Source organism: Cricetulus griseus, chromosome 2 (assembly GCF_003668045.3).
Source record: "Cricetulus griseus strain 17A/GY chromosome 2, alternate assembly CriGri-PICRH-1.0, whole genome shotgun sequence".
Lineage (NCBI taxonomy): Eukaryota > Metazoa > Chordata > Mammalia > Rodentia > Cricetidae > Cricetulus > Cricetulus griseus.
The window spans coordinates 379208708-379227049 of NC_048595.1; the positions used below are offsets into that span (position 1 = coordinate 379208708).

Below are 18342 nucleotides of genomic sequence, written 5' to 3' on the forward strand. Positions count from 1 at the left end.
TACAGTTGCCTGACCTAAATCTCTACCTTGGCTTTGCCTCTTCTCATATGTATGACCTGGGGTTTGATGATCTGTTGAGAGGACTCATTGGACCAGGTGTTTAGTTATATGGCAATGGCTTCTTACACTGGAAGGCTACAAAACAAAATTAAAAAGGGAAAAGTTACATGCGGTGAGGTCCAAGGGAAACCAGACAGAGGTTTCTAGAGTCTTCTCAAGAGGGCTGTAGCTCCTCCAACAGTTCATTGTGAAAACTGATGGGAAATGTTGCCTACTGAGGGAGGTTTTTATGTTCTAGAGTTCTGATGGAGCAGGGCGGTCATGAAGGTGCCTTTGCCTCCATAGCCTAAGTTTCCGGGCTCCTGGAAGGACAGCTGCTGCATTGTTTATTCACTTAGCTTAGTCATAGATACTCTCATTGGTTCTGGCAGGAGTAGGGACCCTCTAAAAAAAACCGAATTCCAAACCCAGCCAAAGTTCAGTTTTGTAGACAGGTCTCTTCAAGAGCAATAGCTTTAGGCTAGTTACATTGACTTTGACATGCTCAGAAAAGCAGACCACAGTGGCGGAATCTTCTCTTGTTGTGTCATGTGACTGTAGCAGATGCCCAAGCCGGATAAGAGTTTTTTTTTTTTTTTTTTTTTTTTTTTTTTTTTTTTTTTTTGAGACAGGGTTTATCTCTGGCTTTGGAGGCTGTCCTGGAACTAGCTCAGGCTGGTCTCGAACTCACAGAGATCCACCTGCCTCTGCCTCCTGAGTGCTGGGATTAAAGGTGTGCGTCACCAACGCCCAGCTGAAATGATCAGATTTTTTGTTTTGTTTTGTTTTTTGTTTTTTGTTTTTCAAGACAGGGTTTACCTGTGTAGCTTTGGAGCCTATCCTGGCACTTGCTCTGGAGACCAGGCTGGCCGGATAAGAGCTTTTGCTAGTGAATCTGTGCTTATGAGTTTAGAATTGTCACTGGTGGAGTTCACATTGGGTTCTTCATTGTGTCATTGACCTGAGTTAGTCAGAGACCCCTTTCCATCATCTATAATTGTTCTCCTTTTGCCTGGTACTATGACTTGGAAGCCATAATGATTTGGTTGAGACACTTAGGTTGGGTTCCCTAGTCTTCTTGGTGATGTGACTGGGGTGATTTTTTGCTCTGTTTCTCCAGTTTCTCCTCTCCAGGGACGAGATCCTGCAGGTGGCCAGCTCCCACTGTATAACTGCAGTGCTGGTCCACTCCCCTGCAAAGCATGCCGCTGCCTTCATTCATGCTGACATCCCAGGTATGGGGCCCTCTCATCTTCTTCCCTGGGGACTCCAGAATTCTGACACGAGCTGTGAGGTTGCAGCCACAGCAGCAGCTCTGTCAGAGCATCTCAGATACCTCATCCCTGAGGGACAGGGCAGGGCTAAGGTCAGCTGTATGTGAAGTAGGCTTCCTGGTATCTGATGGTCTTGAGCAGTTTGTTACTGACATTTGTCATTCATTGGCCTTCAGGGAGTGGCAGAAAGACCCAAGACAAGGAAGGCAAATGTTTGTCTGGGAACTTTAAGGAGCCAGGAAATAAGCCTTGTGATTATTGCAGATGTCAAACACGTTTGGTGCCCGTCTTGGTTATTTTACTTTTTGTGGATCAGGGATTCAAACCAGGGCCTTACACATGTTAAGTGGGCACTCTGTCACCAAGCTGCATTCCAGCCCATCATTATTTTATGGTTTAGGGAACTGTTTTTTTTTTTCTAGAAAAGACACAAGCTTACATACATGGAGACAATTACATGGTACTCACCAGACCAATGTGAATATACACACCCTTTTGGCAGAATGTACACATTCTGGGAAGAATGGAATGTACACAATTTTGAAGGGTTGTGAACGATTACTGAGGAGAATTAAGGTTCAGAGAAGGGAAATGCTATTTCAAATCAACAAGAGTAGTCGTTAGAGACGTGACGTGCAATGAAGGCTGATTCTCCAAGCAGCCCTTCTGCTGATGCCCATCTACCCATCCTGAGAGTTTGAAAACCGGAGGTTCCAGTCTCTGTCAAGCAGAAATGGCCTTCACTGTTACTGTGGCTTTTTCTGGTCCCCGGTTTTACCTTTGTGACCCCGAGAACACTTTGAAGGTTTATCTGGGAATTGGCAGTTTCTGAGTGAGAAGGGTGTATGGACAAACAAAAGGAGAAAGAAGTGATAGCGTTCAAAGCCTACATGTCAGTTAAAGGACCATGACCTCCAGCTGTCATTTACTGTTCTCTTATTCCCTGGCCAGAGTTCCTCTTTGAGCATCTTTCATCTTCCAGTGAAGTGCTTGTCTGGTCCAGCTACAATTGCTTGATCCTCCTGGCAGAAGAACCACTCTTCTTTTCCAAGTGTCATACGGTGTATGGTTGGTAGTGTGGGCCCTGTGCTGACTCTAGATTCATGGACAGAAGGGTGGCGGCAGCTGTGGAGGGGCTGGCATCCACGTTAGGGGGTGGAACTCCGACTCAGTCCATGTAAAACATTGATATCTAGGCAGTTCTGTTGAGACTCTTCATCAGGATGGGGCATTTTTATTATCTGCTAAATGATGTCTACCTTCACAGCAAGGACGATTTCAAACAGTTAGATTCAGCCTTGGCTTCAGCCCTCTGTATGCCCTGGGTATCTGTCCACCTAGCTAGTATCAAGATTTCCTAGTTCATCCTTTCAGAGTCTTGAAACAGTGCTTTGCCCTCCATACTAATGATGATCCTTATTTGGGTTCTATAAAACCACATCCACAGTTTTAGGCTCGAAGCAATAATATCATACATACATACATACATTTATACATACATACATATATTGGTTTCTCTGTGTAGCCCTGGTTGTCCTGGAACTCTGTGTAGAGCAGGCTGGCCTCCAACTCACAGAGATCCTCCTCTCTGCCTGTTGGGATTAAAGATGTGCACCATCACTGCCCAGCTGGGCTTTTCAAGGAAGGTAAACTTTTGGTGTGGATCTTTCCAAGACTGGTGAGGTTTGAGATTTCAAAGAAGAGAAGGCTAGAGGACCAGGGCGACAGTGGAACAAAGTCAGAGTCCTGGCAGGTGCCAGGAAAGCATGTTGGGTGCTGTATGATGTTGAATAAGTCACTGGACCTCTCTGAACTTCTGTGGGTAGGCTGGTCACCATGGCTCTGGCCTGCAGAAGACCTTGGCTTGGGAGTGTGACTCTGACAGTTTCTGGCAGGGCTGACTGGGCTGACACAACACATGCTGTCCCATGTGCCATCAAGAGGTCCCTACCTGGGAGTTGGCCGGTGTTCTGTCTGATGAGTGTATGTGACTCTGTGCCACTCTTTTCTCTGAGCCCCAGTGCTGGTGAGATGTCTCCTTCCAGCTTTGGGAGCCAGGGCCAGCCATGCTCACCCAGGGTGACAGTGCCTAGCCTTGGAACTTAGGCTGTAACCTAACTAGACTGACCATCTACATTGCTGACTTGTTGGTTAAATAGGGCACTCCAGTCACTCTGCCCATTGGCTTCACCCTCCCTGTCTCCTCTACTCAGTGAGTCCATTTTGAGTAGGACTCAGTGGAGCTGGCTTGGGAGAGAAAGAGGGGCCTTTGTCGGAGCAGAACAAAAAGAGATTTGGTGGCTGGAGAGATGCTCAGTAGTTAACAGTGTGTGCTCTCTTGCAGAAGACCCAGGACAGCTCACAACCACTTGCAACTCCTGCTCTTCCTGGTTAGAATTTGTCAACTTGACACAAACTAGCAATTGGAAAGAGGGACTCAACTGAGAAAATACCTCCATCCAGATTGCCTGTACACAAGTCTGTGCAGGCATTTTCTTTTTCTTTCTTTTGGTTTTTCGAGACAGGTTTTCTCTGTGTAGCCCTGACTATCCTGGAACCCGCTATGTAGACCAGGCTGGCCTCACAAATCAGAGATCTGCCTGACTCAGCCTCCCCAGTGCAAGGAATTAAAGGCATTTGCCGCCACCACCACCTGTCCACTTTTTGTATGTTGTTTCTCGTCTATGTTTGGTACCAGACTGGGACCAAGAATTTAGAAATAATATAACATGGTCTCTACTCCCAAGGAGAGGTGTAAACAGGCAAATTTAATACAAGCTAATACAAAGTCTCCTAAACAGAAACAAAAAGAGCTCAGGGGAGGTTCACAGCTCTTCCTGGATGCAGATGGAAGGCTTTCTGGAGGAGCCCAGAGGGTCTAATTCTTCCAGGAAGAAGAGGGTGTGCTAAGTGGGGAGATGTGACTTAATCAGTAGGGTGTCACTAAATCTCTCATGTGCTGGAGTCTGTGTGGATGTAGGGGAAATAAATGAGGACATGCCCTTGGAAATCTCATCCTTGGGTCTCACCTGTGCCTCACCAGATGCTAGTGATTGAGCCCATACTTTTAGCATGCTAGGCAAGCATCCTATCACTGAGCAATATCTGCAGTCCCGCCCGGTCTTACGGAATCAGTTCAGCCTTGTCAGTGTCAGTTCACAAGGGTCCTATAGCTTGCATGTTCTGTTTAGAGCCTCTCCTGGGTGGTTAATGGGAGAACCACAGAGCACTGAGCCTTTGTCTGTGGCCTGTTTTCCTGCGGTAGGAATTGAGGCTGTGGTCAGGAGCCTTCAGGAAAGCCTGAAGATGACCAACACAGAACTGCAGAAGCAGGGCCTGCTGCTCTTCGCTGAAATTCTGAGTCGGTAAGCAAAGACATGGGGGTGGGACTGGTAAAGGAGAGGTGAGGCCAGGAATGATTCATTCATTCGTTTCTCATCTACCATTTCATAGGCAGCCAGAAGAGATCAGGCTGTTCACAAGTTCAGTCATGTGCAGAGATGCCAGCTCTGCCCTCCAGGAGGCGGTGAGCAGTCCTGTGTTAGATGTGGCCAGTGAAGCACTGAGGGCCATTTCGGCTTTTCTGAGGTGAGAAGCTGAGGCAGGCTGAATGGAACATGTCTGAGGGTCTGTGGAGGCCAGGGAGTTCCTAGGGATGCTTTCTTGTATCACTGTCATCATTATTATTTATTGTTACTGTTGTTTCGTTGAGACTGGGTCTTATAGTGTAGCCTAGGCTAGCCCAGAACTCACTATGTAACCCAGGTTGGCTTCAATAATTTACCTGTCTCTACTTTCTAAGTGCTGGGATTAGGCCTGAGTTCCATACCTGATTTCTTTAGTTCCTCCTCTTTTTTTTTTTTTTTTTTTTTTTTTTTTTTTTTTTTTTTTTTTTTTTTTTTTTTCTGAGACATCCTTTCTCTACATAGCCCTGACTGTCCTGAACTCACAATGTAGACTAGGCTAGCTTTGAACTCACAGAGATCCTCTTGCCTCTGACATTTGAGTGCTAGAATTAAAGGCTTTTGCCACCATACCCGGCTTCTGTTTGTTCCTTTTTGGGATAAGGTCTGGTGTAGTCCAGGCTGGCCTCAAAGCTGCTATGTAGCAAATGATGACCATGAATTTGTTAGTATCCTTCCTCGGCCTTCTGAGTCTTGGGCTTATACAAGCATGTGCCACCTTGCTCAGCTAATTATGGCTTTTGAAGCAATATTTGTTGGTTCTTGTTCTCTTAGCCTCCACATCCCCCACCAAGCCCTCTCTTCTACTTTTCAAGGTCAGTTAGCTGTAACTTTAGTTTTACATGGTAAAGGTTGTTAATATTTATAGTTCCTTCCTTCCTTATATTTAAATCTTTGTGATTTGACTCCAGGGTGGTTCTAAAAATTGAAACAAAAAAATAACATTTACATTACAATAACTTGAGTCTATCTGTCTTTGCTTTTGTGATTCCCTGGATTTGGATCTCTAAATCTGGAGCATCAGTCCCAGGGTGGATGAGATGAGTAAACCCACAGGGTGCCAGAGGCACGGGGAGTAAAAGTGATGGCAGAAGTCTCCCACAGGAGGTCTGTGCTTGTAAGAGGCAGGAAGCAGCTGTCAAGCAGGTGGTGATATTTGAGCTGTGCTAGGAGGGAAGAGGGAATGCAGGGTGTGGAAAGACAGGGTGGGTGGAAAAGCAGGTGGGGGTGGTCCTGAAAAGCAGGTGGGGGTGGTCCTGAAAAGCAGGTGGGGGTGGTCCTGAAAAGCAGGTGGGGGTGGTCCTGAAAAGCAGGTGGGGGTGGTCCTGAGGGCCCAGTAGTTGGTTCAGTTAACAGGTTATAAGAAGCGGGCAGCAGCAGAAAAGCTGTTTGGTCAGAACTGTGGAGACAGTTGGGGAGGGAGGTGAGCAAGCCGTTAGTATTCACATAGTGCTGAGGGATCGACTTTATCCCCTAGAACGTGGACTAAAGTTGTCCCTCTGAGATAGAACGGTTCAGAAGCTTGGAAACACAGCTAGAAGTGAGGGTGAAAAAAGTGAGTTGCTAAAAAACAGACAGACAGACAGAAACCAATGAATATAATGGCCCCAGGGCTTGATGATCCAAGATTTACTGGTGGTGCACCCCAGTAACCCTAGCCTCTTGGGAGAATGAGGCAGAATGAGGTTAGTGGAAACCCATCTTCATGGGCTGGCAAGAAGGTTCTGTGGGTTCAAGCATTGCTGCGTAAGCCAGATGGCCTGAGTTCAGTCCCCAGTGAAACATGTTGGAAGGAGACAACTCACTCCTAAAAGTTGTCCTCTGACCTCTACACACGCACTCTGACATTGTTACTCACACATATAACACACACAACAATCAACAATTTTTAAAGAAATGGTCTGTGCAACATACCAGGACCCTGTCTCAAAAAAACAAAACAATGGACCGGCAGTGGTGGCACACACCTTTAATCCCAGGACTTATGAAGCAGAGGAAGGTGGATCTCTTGAGTTCGAAGCCAGCCTGGTCTACAGAGTGAGTTCTAGGACAGCCAGGGCTACGCAGGGCAATTCTGTTTTGAAAAACAAAAGCCAAACAAATTAGAAAATGAAATATTTCCAGAAATGAAGGAGAAGCAGTTGACTGAGAACTCATGAGAAGGCCAAATAGATCCCTCAGTGTTCAAATAGGACCCAGGAATGATAAAATGTTCCCTAGTTACTATACTGAATTTAATAGAGTCCTCCCAATGTCACATCTACGTATTATCAGCATGTCTGAAGACAAAGATTTTGTGGTATTGTTAAGATAAAGTCTTATAGCAGGGGTTGCGAATTCAGTGACTATTGTCTGTCTGTATTATAAGCTGCAATGGTGGCGTTTACCAGTAATCCTAGCACTTGGGTGGTAGAGATGCCTGGCTACTTGAGACACCATCTAAAAACAAAACAAAACATAATAAGAAACCATCCAAACATGATGGTGCAATGCTTGTAATGTCAGTACTTGGGAGGCTGAGACAAGAGAATTTCTGAGAGTTTTGGGTTAGCCTTGAGGTGTGATCTTAATTGGTCTTATCAATAAAAACCCGAAGTCAGATCTTGAGCTAAGTGCTAAAATATCAGAGAAGCAAAGGGGCAGCCTTAGTCAGTTCTTACCCCTGAATCCTCTGGCTGAAAGGGGGCCGAGATCCTGTCTACACTCCTTCTTATCACTTCTTGTCTCTGCCCCATGTGGTCACTTCCTGTCTCCTGTCTATACAGACCTCTAGACCTCTGGCTAGCTCCACCTCTGATCTCCAGGCAAGCTTTATTTGTCAGAACACAAACAAAATATCATAACATGGGCTACATAGTGAATTCTGTGTCAGTCTAAACTAAGAGTGAGACCCTGTTTCAAAAAGGTTGGGGTGGAGTTCTGGGGTTGGAGGATGGCTCAGTGGTTAAGAGCACTGGCTGCTCTTCCAGAGGACCCACATGGCAGCTTACAACTATCTAACTGCAGTTCCAAGGCATCTGATGTCTGCTTTTGACCCCCAAGGTTACCAGGCATCAGATGTTGTGAATATAAATGCATGTAACCAAAGCATTTATATGTATAAAAATAAATAAAACTTTAACAGGGATTGATTTAGACACATGGTGACATGGATAAGAGGAGGCGGAAGATACCATTGTGAAGATTGGCAGAAATCAAGCAATGCCAGGGGATGCCAGAGATTGCTGGCAACCGCACACAATCTAAGACAAGGAAAATCTTCCCGATTCTTCCCAAGATGCTTTAGATTTGCAGGCCAGTCCAGTCTTCTAACATTATGACAAGACATTGTTGTCTACAAAGTTCACACTCTAGAACTACACAATTGAGCTGGGTGGTGGTGGCACACATTTAATCCCAGCACTCAGGAGGCAGAGGCAGGCAGATATCTGTGAGTTTGTAGCCAGCCTGGTCTACAAACGGAGTTCCTGGACAGCCAGAGCTACACAGAGAAACCCTGTCTCAAAAAAACAAAACAAAACAAAACAAAAAAAACAAAACAAATGAACAAAAAACCAGAAAAATCCTACATAATTGAATTACAAAATAATATCTCATAATATCTCATAAGTATCGTGGTTGGTTTAATGTCAACTTGCCAGAAATTTGAATCACTTGAGCAGGAAGCCTCACCTGAAGAGCTGTCCTTACTGCCTCGATGGATGTCGGTAGGAAGACCCACACTCGGGGGCATCTTCCTTCTTGTAACAGCTCAGATTTTAAAAAAAGGTGTGTCAGAAGGAAGGCCATTTCCCTTTTGTTCCCTGGCCTTCCCTCTTGCCACTTCATTGATTTGCCTGATATGATATCCTCAGAGCCATTCTGTGATCTTCTCTGCTATAAAGCTTCCTTCCACAGATAAAATGCTGAGTATAGAGGGTTAGTGTGTTCGGAAAGCTGGGCATCCTAATGCCCCAAGCCTCGGGGGTGTGGATTTTAGGGCTGTCTTACCTCCCTGGGCTTATTCTTTGTGGTTGTAGGAAGGACCATCAGAGCTCTCTACCTGTGCAATATGGAGGACTTCGGACCTTGCTTGAAGCCATGCTGAGTCGATGCATGGAGTTTTCCCAGACCCCACTGAATAGGAGGTCCCTGGTGAGTGAACTGCAAGCATGTGTCTTCTGGAGCCCCCTGCTGTAATGTCTGTCTGTCTGTTTTTCTCTGTCATGACTGTAAGCATGTATCACCATGCCCATCTTAATCTTAATAGTTTTTTTTTTTTTTTTTTTTTTTTTGTAATATTGGGGATTGAACCTAGGGCCTTGTATATGTTAGGCAAACACTTTACCATTGAACTATATCTCCAGATCTCCAGTTTGCTTTTAGAGAAGCAATTTGTACATCACCTCATCTCCTGGGACAATTTATAGGTTTAAGGGTCACTGTCTTGACCATTTTGATTGATGAAGAAACTGAAGCCCCAGGGGTTAAACACTTTTCTTTAAGGCCAAAATTTCAAAGTACCTTAGCAAGCAAGGCTTACACCTATAATCCTGATGTTCAAGAGGCTGAGGCAGAAGGACCGAAGAGTTTGAAGCTAGCCTCAGCTGCATAATGTCTCAAAATAATGTAACTACTATCCACATGTAATTAATTAGTCTTTTCTTGTTATGTTTTTGATTGTTTATTTTTGTGCTGCTGGGAATCAAGCCCAGGGGTTCATGAGTAAAAGGCAAGTACTCCACACTAAGCCACATTATTAGCCCTATGTTGTAGGTATGGTAAACATTCTCACAACTTATTTAAGATCGGATGCTAACTAAGAATCTAACTGATGTTCACTGGGTTATAATCATTGGCTTTTAATGGTTCATAGATTTATGATATCAGGAAAGATACTCTCAGTATGAGTGTTATGTTTTTCAGGATTATAGTTCTCAGACCTGCTGGGGTGAGGATTTTCTTTTTTCTTTGTTTTGTTTTGTTTTGTTTTGTTTGAGACAGGGTTTCTCTGTGGCTTTGAAGGCTGTCCTGGAACTAGCTCTTGTAAACCAGGCTGGTCTGGAACTCATAAAGATCTACTTGCCTCTACCTCCCGAATGTTGGGATTAAAGGCGTGGGCCATCACCACCCAGCTATTTTTCCCCCTTTTTTAAAAATTTAAATTAGAAACAAGCTTGTTTTACGTGTCAATCCCAGCTCCCTCTCCCTCCTCTCTTCCCCAGCCTCCCACGAACCCCCCATCCTATCCCTTTTCTGCTCCCCAGGGAGGGTGAGGCCCCAGGGAGGGTGGGGGATCTTTAGAGTCTGTCATATCATTTGGAGCAGGGCCTAGGTTCTCCCCCATGTGTCTAGGCTGAGAGAGTACCCCTCTATGTGGAATGGGTGCCCAAAGTCCATTTGTGTACTAGGGATAAATACTGATCCACTACCAGAGGCCCCATAGATTGCCCAGGCCTCCTAACTGACACCCACGTTCAGGAGGGTCTAGGTCAGTCCTATGCTGGTTTCCCAGCTATCAGTCTGGGGTCCATGAGTTGGGTGAGGATTTTCTTGTGTTATGGAGCAACAATATGGACATTACAGCTATTTGGGCTATTGTTTATCAGATGTGACAGCTTTCTGTCTATAACAGACCAAGAGCTATTCTTGAGGTGCTTAGGCACATGGGGTTGAAGTTATCCCCTCTGCTATTTTTAAACAAGCTACTCAGATTCGTGAAGCTATACCCAAAATCCCTTGGAAAGTTAGGTAGGTATATGCAAAGGGCAGACTGCAGCGGGTGTGGAGGAAGTCTGTGACATCCAAGCCTAAACTGGCCCATGGAGTGGGCATGTGACTCATAAGCTCCTCTCCCCTCTTCACCCCAGGGCCATGCTTGCAGTAGAAACTCAGAGAAGGCCACTCTTCGAAAGGGGAAGTTCCTCCTGAGCACTCTGGAGGGGTTTAGGAATGCCTGCAGGTAAGGGGCCCTCTGCAGCCTGAGGCTGGCAGGGCTTAGACAAAGTACAAAGCAGCACTTGGCCTCTGTTGCTCTCTGGAATTGTGAAAGGACTTTGACTGAGGTTGGGGTATATATGGGGAGGAAGTTTGAGAATGGGTAGCTAGGGGTAGGACAGTTCTAGGTCCCCCCAAGCATCCTGATGATACTTTTGCTACTGTACCATGAGTTTATTTTAAAAATATATTTTAAGCCTTATTTATTTTTATTTTATGTGTGTGGGTGTTTTCCATGAATGTATGTATGTGTGCCATGTACTTGAATTGCCCATGGAAGCTAAGAGAGGAATCAAGCCAGGTGGTGGTGGTGTGCACCTTTAATTCCAGCACCCTGGAGGTAGAGACAGGTGAATCTTTTGAGTTTAAGGCCATCCTGGTCTACAGAGTGAGTTCCAGGACAGCCAGGGCTACACAGAGAAACCCTGTCTAGAAAAACCAAAGGAGAGACAGAGAAGTAGATTCCCTCGAGTTACAGAAGATTGTCAGTCACCATGTGGGTACTGGGAATTGAACTCAGTCCTCTGGAAGAGCTGCCGGTGCTCTTAACCACTTGAGGCATCTCTCCAGCCCCCATGAAGCTATGCCTTATTCACTTTTGTTCCTCCCTGAAACTAGCCTAATGCTGTCACTCTTCTCTGAACACACTTCATATAAACAGATCTTTGTCAACATCTGTGTGCCAGACCTGGGGATAGAAAGAGAAGTCAGAATGACTCCTGCCCACAGGGAGCTGACAGTCTCTGAGGGAAGGGACACTTTTGAGTATATATGTGAATTATCTAAGTTGTATAGAATCCAAGGAAGGCATTTTAGGTAGGGAGAGGAGCATCAGGAAAGGCAGAGATGTGCAGGGGACCTCATGAGATGCTCAGGGGTACACATAGGTTATGGAAGAGCCGTATGTGAGGGGGCAGCAGAGATTTAGGGGGGCTATTTAGACCCTGAACTTCTCCTCATTGAAGACTCTTAAAATTGCCCCCATCTGAGGGTGAGAATACTTTCCCTGAATTCTGAGCTCAGTCTTAAGAGGGCGCATCCTCTCTTATAGTACGAGGGTGTTAATAAGCATATGTACTGATTTCTCAGGCTGGCTGTGGAATTCCAAGGTGAGCCTTCTGCCCAGGAGAATCCCTTCACAGCTCCCGGTGCAGAGAAGGAAGACACCTTGGAGGCCTTCTCAGAATTTCTTCTCAGTGCCTGTGATGCCCAGTGCATCCCTATGATGATGGTAGGCTCTTCCCCACAGGCAGCATGGACCCTGGGGAATACTCAGCTAGTCCTTATGCCCTTAGCAATGTCATTCCTGCAGCCACCTTTACTTTTGCTGTAATAAGAAAGTATGTTTCATTATAAAACTAATACGTTCATCCAAAGAAAAAGTTGAAATCAGTAACAAAATAATATACAGGTAATGTTTATAATATGGTACCTGTCTTACAGACACTATGTAATTTTATCTCTGACCATGGCAGAAGGGTATTAGAATTTTCGCTAGTATCTCTCCCTGCCCCAAACCTTACACATGCTAACAAGTGTCTGTTACTAAACTATATTCCTTAATTTTTAAATGGTGTTCTTCTACTGTTAAAAAGCACATACATGCCAGGCATGGTGGCGCATGCCTTAAATCCCAGCACGCAGGAGGCAGAGGCAGGAGGATCTCTGTGATTTTTCTAAATAATTTTTAAGGTTTATTTATTATGTATTTATACAGTGTTCTGCCTGCATGCCAGAAGAGGGCACCAGGTCTCATTATTATAGATGGTTGTGAGCCACCATGTGGGTGCTGGGAATTGAACCTGTGTCCTCTGAACAAGCAGCCAGGGCTCTTAACCTCTGAGCCATCTCTCCAGCCCTGGATTTCTGTGATTTTTGAGGCCAGCCCAGTCTACATAGTGAATTTCAGGACAGCCAGAGCTATGTAGAGAGACCCTGTCTCCAAAACAAAACAAACAAGTACATTATGGTGCTGAGAAAGAGCATGTAATTTCATAATCATAGCTTTTCTTGTCCCCTGCCCCAGTAGTTAGCAACAGTGAATGTCCATAATCCTAGCTTCAGTAAGGACAAGTGTGTTCCACAGATCAGAGACACCAGTCTGAAATGAGACCTAGTCCTGAAGAGCTGTGTTTATGGTTGACCTGGGATTAAGATGATGGGAAAGCCAGGGGCGGAGCAGTTGGCTCGGGTCACCCAGCATCCTCTCCTTCTGAGGGTCTGAGCATCCTATGAGCCTGTCAAGAGTCCCTTGTTAGTCAGGATAGATTATAGAATTATTTTATTATTCCTGCTTTATACTTTCCTCTCATCTTCAGGTAAACTTTATTTGTTAGAGTATAAACAAGATATCACTACATTTTGTAGATTTTTCTTTAATAAGTGTATACTATTTTTTTTTTTTTTGATTTTGTGTTTTTTTGAGACAGTTTCCCTGTGTAATTCTGGCTGGTCTGGAACTTGCTATGTAGACCAGGCTGGCCTCTACCTCATCGAGATCTACTTGTCTTTACTCCCTAAGTGTTGGGATTAAAGATGTGTACTACTACCCCCAGCTACTACTTTTATAATAATATATATGCATTTAACTGTTTTGCCGGGCGTTGGTAGTACACGCCTTTAATCCCAGCACTCGGAAGGCAGAGGCAGGTGGATCTCTGTGAGTTTGAGGCCAGCCTGGTCTACAGAGTGAGTTGGTCCTGGCTGTTCACGTGTGGGAACTGAGACTCAGAGAGGGGAGAAAGGGACCATCCAAGGGTGTACAGAGATGGCCCTAAATTGAGCTTGGTAGAAGACAAATAAATTCCTTTAACCTTAATCCTGAGGTACTATATCAGTCTGTCTCATGACTGTCCAAGGATCACATGAATAAAAAGTGAAGGGGGATTTGGGCAGTGGTGGCGCACGCCTTTAGTATTCCAGCATTCGGGAGGCAGAGATGGGTGGATCTGAGTTCAACGCCAGCCTGGTCTACAGAGTGAGTTCTAGGACAGCCAGGGCTACACAGAGAAACCTTGTCTTGGGGGGAAAGTGAAAGCAGTTGAATTCTATATGACTATTAGAATTGTAAGTGTAGTGAGAGAAGTGAGTCACCCTGCACTATGGCCTAGAAAGTGCCTTTTGTACGTTATACCTCATCTGTTCCCAGGACATAGGTGTTTTTCTTCTTATTTGGGGGAGGGGAGTAGCACAGAGGCCAGTGAGGTGAAGTCCCTGCTACCATCTACTGGCAGAGTCAATCCTTAGGTGTAGGTTTGTGAGTTCAGAGTCCCTAGGTTTTCCTTGTGTTGGTGAAATGAAAGAGGTTATCCGAACTTGGTAGATTGGATGCCAGTTTCTTAAGATGTCTTTTCTTCTTCGGAGACTCAGGCTTGGTGCTATGTTGCATTCTCACTTCTGGTACTTTTAGAGGTACTCGGAGGAAGCCACGCATCCAAGATTGATGGAAGTTTTCCTCTCAATTCTGCACAGCCTCTTTGTCATCGTTCCCCACATGAAGGTGAAATTCTCCAGGAAGCTTGGTAGGTGGCAGATCATTAAGGGTGTCTGGAGGGAGGCAAGCATTGTCAGCAACTGTTGAAAGCATTAGCTAGAGGGTGGATGGACATCTGCATGTCTTTTAAACTGTGTATCCATTTCTCTGTAGGAAAACCAAGGGGCAGTCAAAGCTATTGAAGTCAGTTTTCTAGTTTATTGATATTTTCAGTGTTTTCTACAAGTCCAGCAGGTTCTGTTAAGTGTTCTCAGCATAGTCCCTTCCCCACTCTTTCTTCTTCTTCTTCTTCTTCTTCTTCTTCTTCTTCTTCTTCTTCTTCTTCTTCTTCTTCTTCCTTCTTCTTCTTCCTCCTCCTCCTCCTCCTCCTCCTCCTCCTCCTCCTCCTCCTTCTTCTTGAGACAAGATCTCCTATATAGCTCTGGCTGTCCTAGAATTAATCACTGTGTAGACCAGGCTGGCCTTGAACTCACAGAGATCCACGTGCCTCTGTGCCTCAAGTGCTGTGATGAAATGTATGTGTCAGTACTCCTGGCTCCCCCATTCCTTTCATACACCACATCCCCTGAGACTACAAATGATGTTTAGGGTCTTTGGTTTCTTTTCTTTTTGCTCAAGATTTATTTTTAAGTTACATGTAATAAAAAATTATTAAAAAATGTTTAATTAAATTTAATTATTTTATTTATTTTTGTTTTTCAAGATAGAGTTTCTCTGTGTAGCCTTGGCTGTCCTGGAACTCACTCTGTTGAGCAGGCTAGCCTCAAACTCAGTGATCCACCTGCCTCTGCCTCCCTGAGTGCTGGGATTAAAGGCGTGTGTCACCATTGTTTGTCAAAAATTTAATAAATTAATTGTGTGGCTGTGTGTGGGTGTGTGGGTATGGGTGGGTGGAGTTATGTGAGTGTGAGTGCAGGTGCTTGCAGAGGCCAGAAGATGTTGGATCCCAGGAGCTGGAGTTACAAGCAGTTATGTGTCACCTGACATGGTGTTGGGAACTCTACAAGAACAGATATGCTCTTTACTGCTGAGTCATCTCTCCAGCCCCAGGATCTCTGATTTCTGGATACTGGATGCCCGGGAATTAGTCATTGTGAAAACTGAAAAAGGTCTTAATATATTTCCAAGTGCTTTCCAAGGGAGCAGTTGAACTCTGTGTACAAGCTACTGTTTAGGGTTCCCTGAGATTTCTTCCCATTTTTATTATCCATTCATCCATCTGTCATATATATATAGTGTGTGTGTGTGTGTGTGTGTGTGTGTGTGTGTGTGTGCATCAAAGGACAACTTGCATAAATTATCTCTCCACTTTCCTGTGTGGGTCCTGAGGATGCAACTCAGGTGGTCAGTCTTGGTAGCAAGTGCCTTTACTCCCTGAGCCATGTTACTGGCCACCTGGCTTCTGTTTTTTTTTTTTAAAGTTCTTACTGTGTGAGACAGTGTTTGATATGCTTTGCATATATTGATTGATTGAAAACTCATAGGAATTATACATAATCCTCATTGAAGTGATGAATAAACTGACTTATCAGGGAGATGAAGCAACTTTCCCAAGGTTACACTGTAAGTGGAATGTTTGCTTTCAAACCTGGTGAATGTGTATTTAGAGCTTTCTTTCTCCTTTAAAGATTATTTCTGAGGTGTGTGTGGGGGGAGGTGGTATGTGTATAGGGTATGTGCTCATAATTGCAGGTAGAGGCCAGAAGAGGGCAAGGACTGTCTGGTCCAGCAGACTTATCTGATTCATGCTTAGAAGGAGGAGTGTGTATTTGGGAAATAATTAGGCAAGAGCTAGAGGTGGGAAGACACCAAGGTAATACTGGGATCAGCCCCAAGTTTATTACTAAAGCTCTTATATACCCCAGTCTTGGGGGGGGGTGCGCAAAAGACTTCCTTACCAAGAGACAAAGAACAAGCAAGCATAATTACCTTCTCAATACCCAAAACATCAAATAACCATACCCTAAACCAAATATCCTGTTGTCAAGGTAAGACATCCATTAGCTACACCTTGGGTCAAATATCCTGTTGTCTAGGTAGGACAAACAATGGCCACACCTTAGGCCAAACATATTGTTGTTTAACCTTGAGGGAGCAATAACAGACTCAAACTCTCTGGCCTTATGTTCCGATGGTATGGAGCCACTTCTATGGGCCTTGACAATGGACTCCCTGGAGCTGGAGCAACAGGCAATTGTGAACCACTGGGATGTGGGTACTGGGAGTGAAAGCCCAGTCTTAAGGAGGAGACTGGGAGAAACCTTGCAGTGAAATGGCCTGGACCAGGGTCACTACCTAAGACAGAAGCTGTTGTCAGGTCTGTGGCCTGAGATCTCGTCTTCACATAGGCAGTTTAGAGACAGGGATAAAGCAATGACTGCCACTGTTCTTTCAGAGTCTGGAGCTAGATTGTTTTCTACAAAGATAAGACAAAGGGTATGAGGAACCAACAATTAAAATTAATAAATGTTTAAAAACTTGGGCCCTGAAAAGGGAATTTCTAATGGTAAAGGAAAATTTAACTCCTTAAATCAGGAGTGCCCATGACTGGCGCCTGAGCCCCTGCTCTCAGAGAAGGGGAGGTGACTGTCCACCACTCCTGTTAACATTCCTTTGCTAATTGCTGGTCATAAAGATTCCCCAGCCCAGGGGATCACTGATAGACCCTGTGACCATGTAACTGTGCAAGCCCATGCCCTGTCTTATCTCACTCAAATGTATCTCACTTAAAATATACAGCTACTGCTTTATTCTGTACTTTGTATGACCTGAAGTAACCATGGAAACTCTAAAATGTGTGGCCTACAACCTTATGGTCTGCCCCTTTAAAAGCTTCTCTTTTTGACTGGTTGGGATTCCCCCCCCCCCATGCAGTGAGAGCCAAGCTGGCCAGCTTGAACAATAAAAAGAAACCTTTTGCTTTTGCATCAGAGTGCTGACTCCTTGGGTTAGTCTCTGGGGCTCCACGAACCTGGCACAACAGGTAGAAGCAGCAATGTCCTGGTGTCTGTAGAAAGTACCAGGTTATAGTAGAGCATAATTGAGAGAGGAAGGAGGTGAAGGTCATCTGGCTCTTTCCCTGGGGCAAGCATTTGTTAGGTATACTTATGCCCACCAGGTGATGGTGGTGCACGCTCAGGAGGCAGAGGCAGGTGGGTCTCTATGAGTTTGAGGCCAGCCTGGTTGACAGATCGAGTACCAGGACAGCCCAGGGTTACATAGTGAGAACCTGTCTCAAAAAACAAACAAAAAGATGTACTTATTCCCGGCCTATGAGGTTCAGATAGTCAAAGCAGTCTCAGGAGTTAACTCCTACTCCATTCTGGTAAGCCAGGTCCCATGACTACAAAACCAGTACTCCCACACCAACACCTGGAAGTTTCTGTGACACAGCTCTGCTTTCTTCTCACTCCTCCTAAGCTGACTCATCATTCATACGACTGACCCTGGAGCTAAAGGCCAAGTTCTGCAGTTGCCAGAGGTATGTGTGCTCCCCGGAAGAACTGAACAGCAAGGGGCCAGAAAAATTCTTGACCAGACAAGTGGAAGTGTCTGGTTGGTGTTTGAGTCATGGGACCCTGGTGTATTGGAAACAGTGTCACTGTTGCCCAGCAACTGACACATGAGCTGGAGGTGCTTCTGTAAGTTGAGTGTCATCTGCTATGGAAAGGTGATGTCACATCAAAACTGGGAGGACTCGGTCCTAGTTTCATTTCTGTAGCTGTGATAAAACACCCTGACAAAACAACATAAGGAAGAAAAGGGCTTGTTTCAGCCCAGAATAGGGAAGTTAAAGGCAGGCCCTTCAAATAGCTAGTCACTGTTTTAGAACAGTGTGGATTCAAGGTACCTTTACGATATATTTAGCCTTTCCAGCTCCGACACTCTCCCTTAACCCAGGGCTTTGAGACAGGGTTTCTCTGTGTAGCTTTGTAGACCAGGCTGGCCTTGAACTCACAGAAATCCTCATGCCTCTGCCTCCCGAGCACTAGGATTAAAAGCATGCACCACCACCGCCCAGCTTAGCGCAGGGCTTTTTTTTTTTTTTTTTATTGTTATCCAATATATACCTTTAACAAGTTCATTTCCATATCCC

At 45.0% G+C, this 18342-nt stretch overlaps 1 protein-coding gene across 1 annotated transcript in view; it reads left to right on the top strand.

Moving 5' to 3' along the window:
• The window catches only part of Mei1 (meiotic double-stranded break formation protein 1), a 67843-nt gene that overhangs the window by 14041 nt on the left and 35460 nt on the right, over positions 1-18342 (top strand). The window contains exons 8-16 of the mRNA XM_027404110.2: positions 1160-1274; positions 2265-2381; positions 4579-4678; positions 4767-4901; positions 8797-8911; positions 10627-10718; positions 11843-11984; positions 14163-14274; positions 17667-17727. Of these exons, the coding sequence (XP_027259911.1) occupies positions 1160-1274; positions 2265-2381; positions 4579-4678; positions 4767-4901; positions 8797-8911; positions 10627-10718; positions 11843-11984; positions 14163-14274; positions 17667-17727 (989 nt within the window). The remainder of the gene's footprint in view (positions 1-1159; positions 1275-2264; positions 2382-4578; positions 4679-4766; positions 4902-8796; positions 8912-10626; positions 10719-11842; positions 11985-14162; positions 14275-17666; positions 17728-18342) is intronic.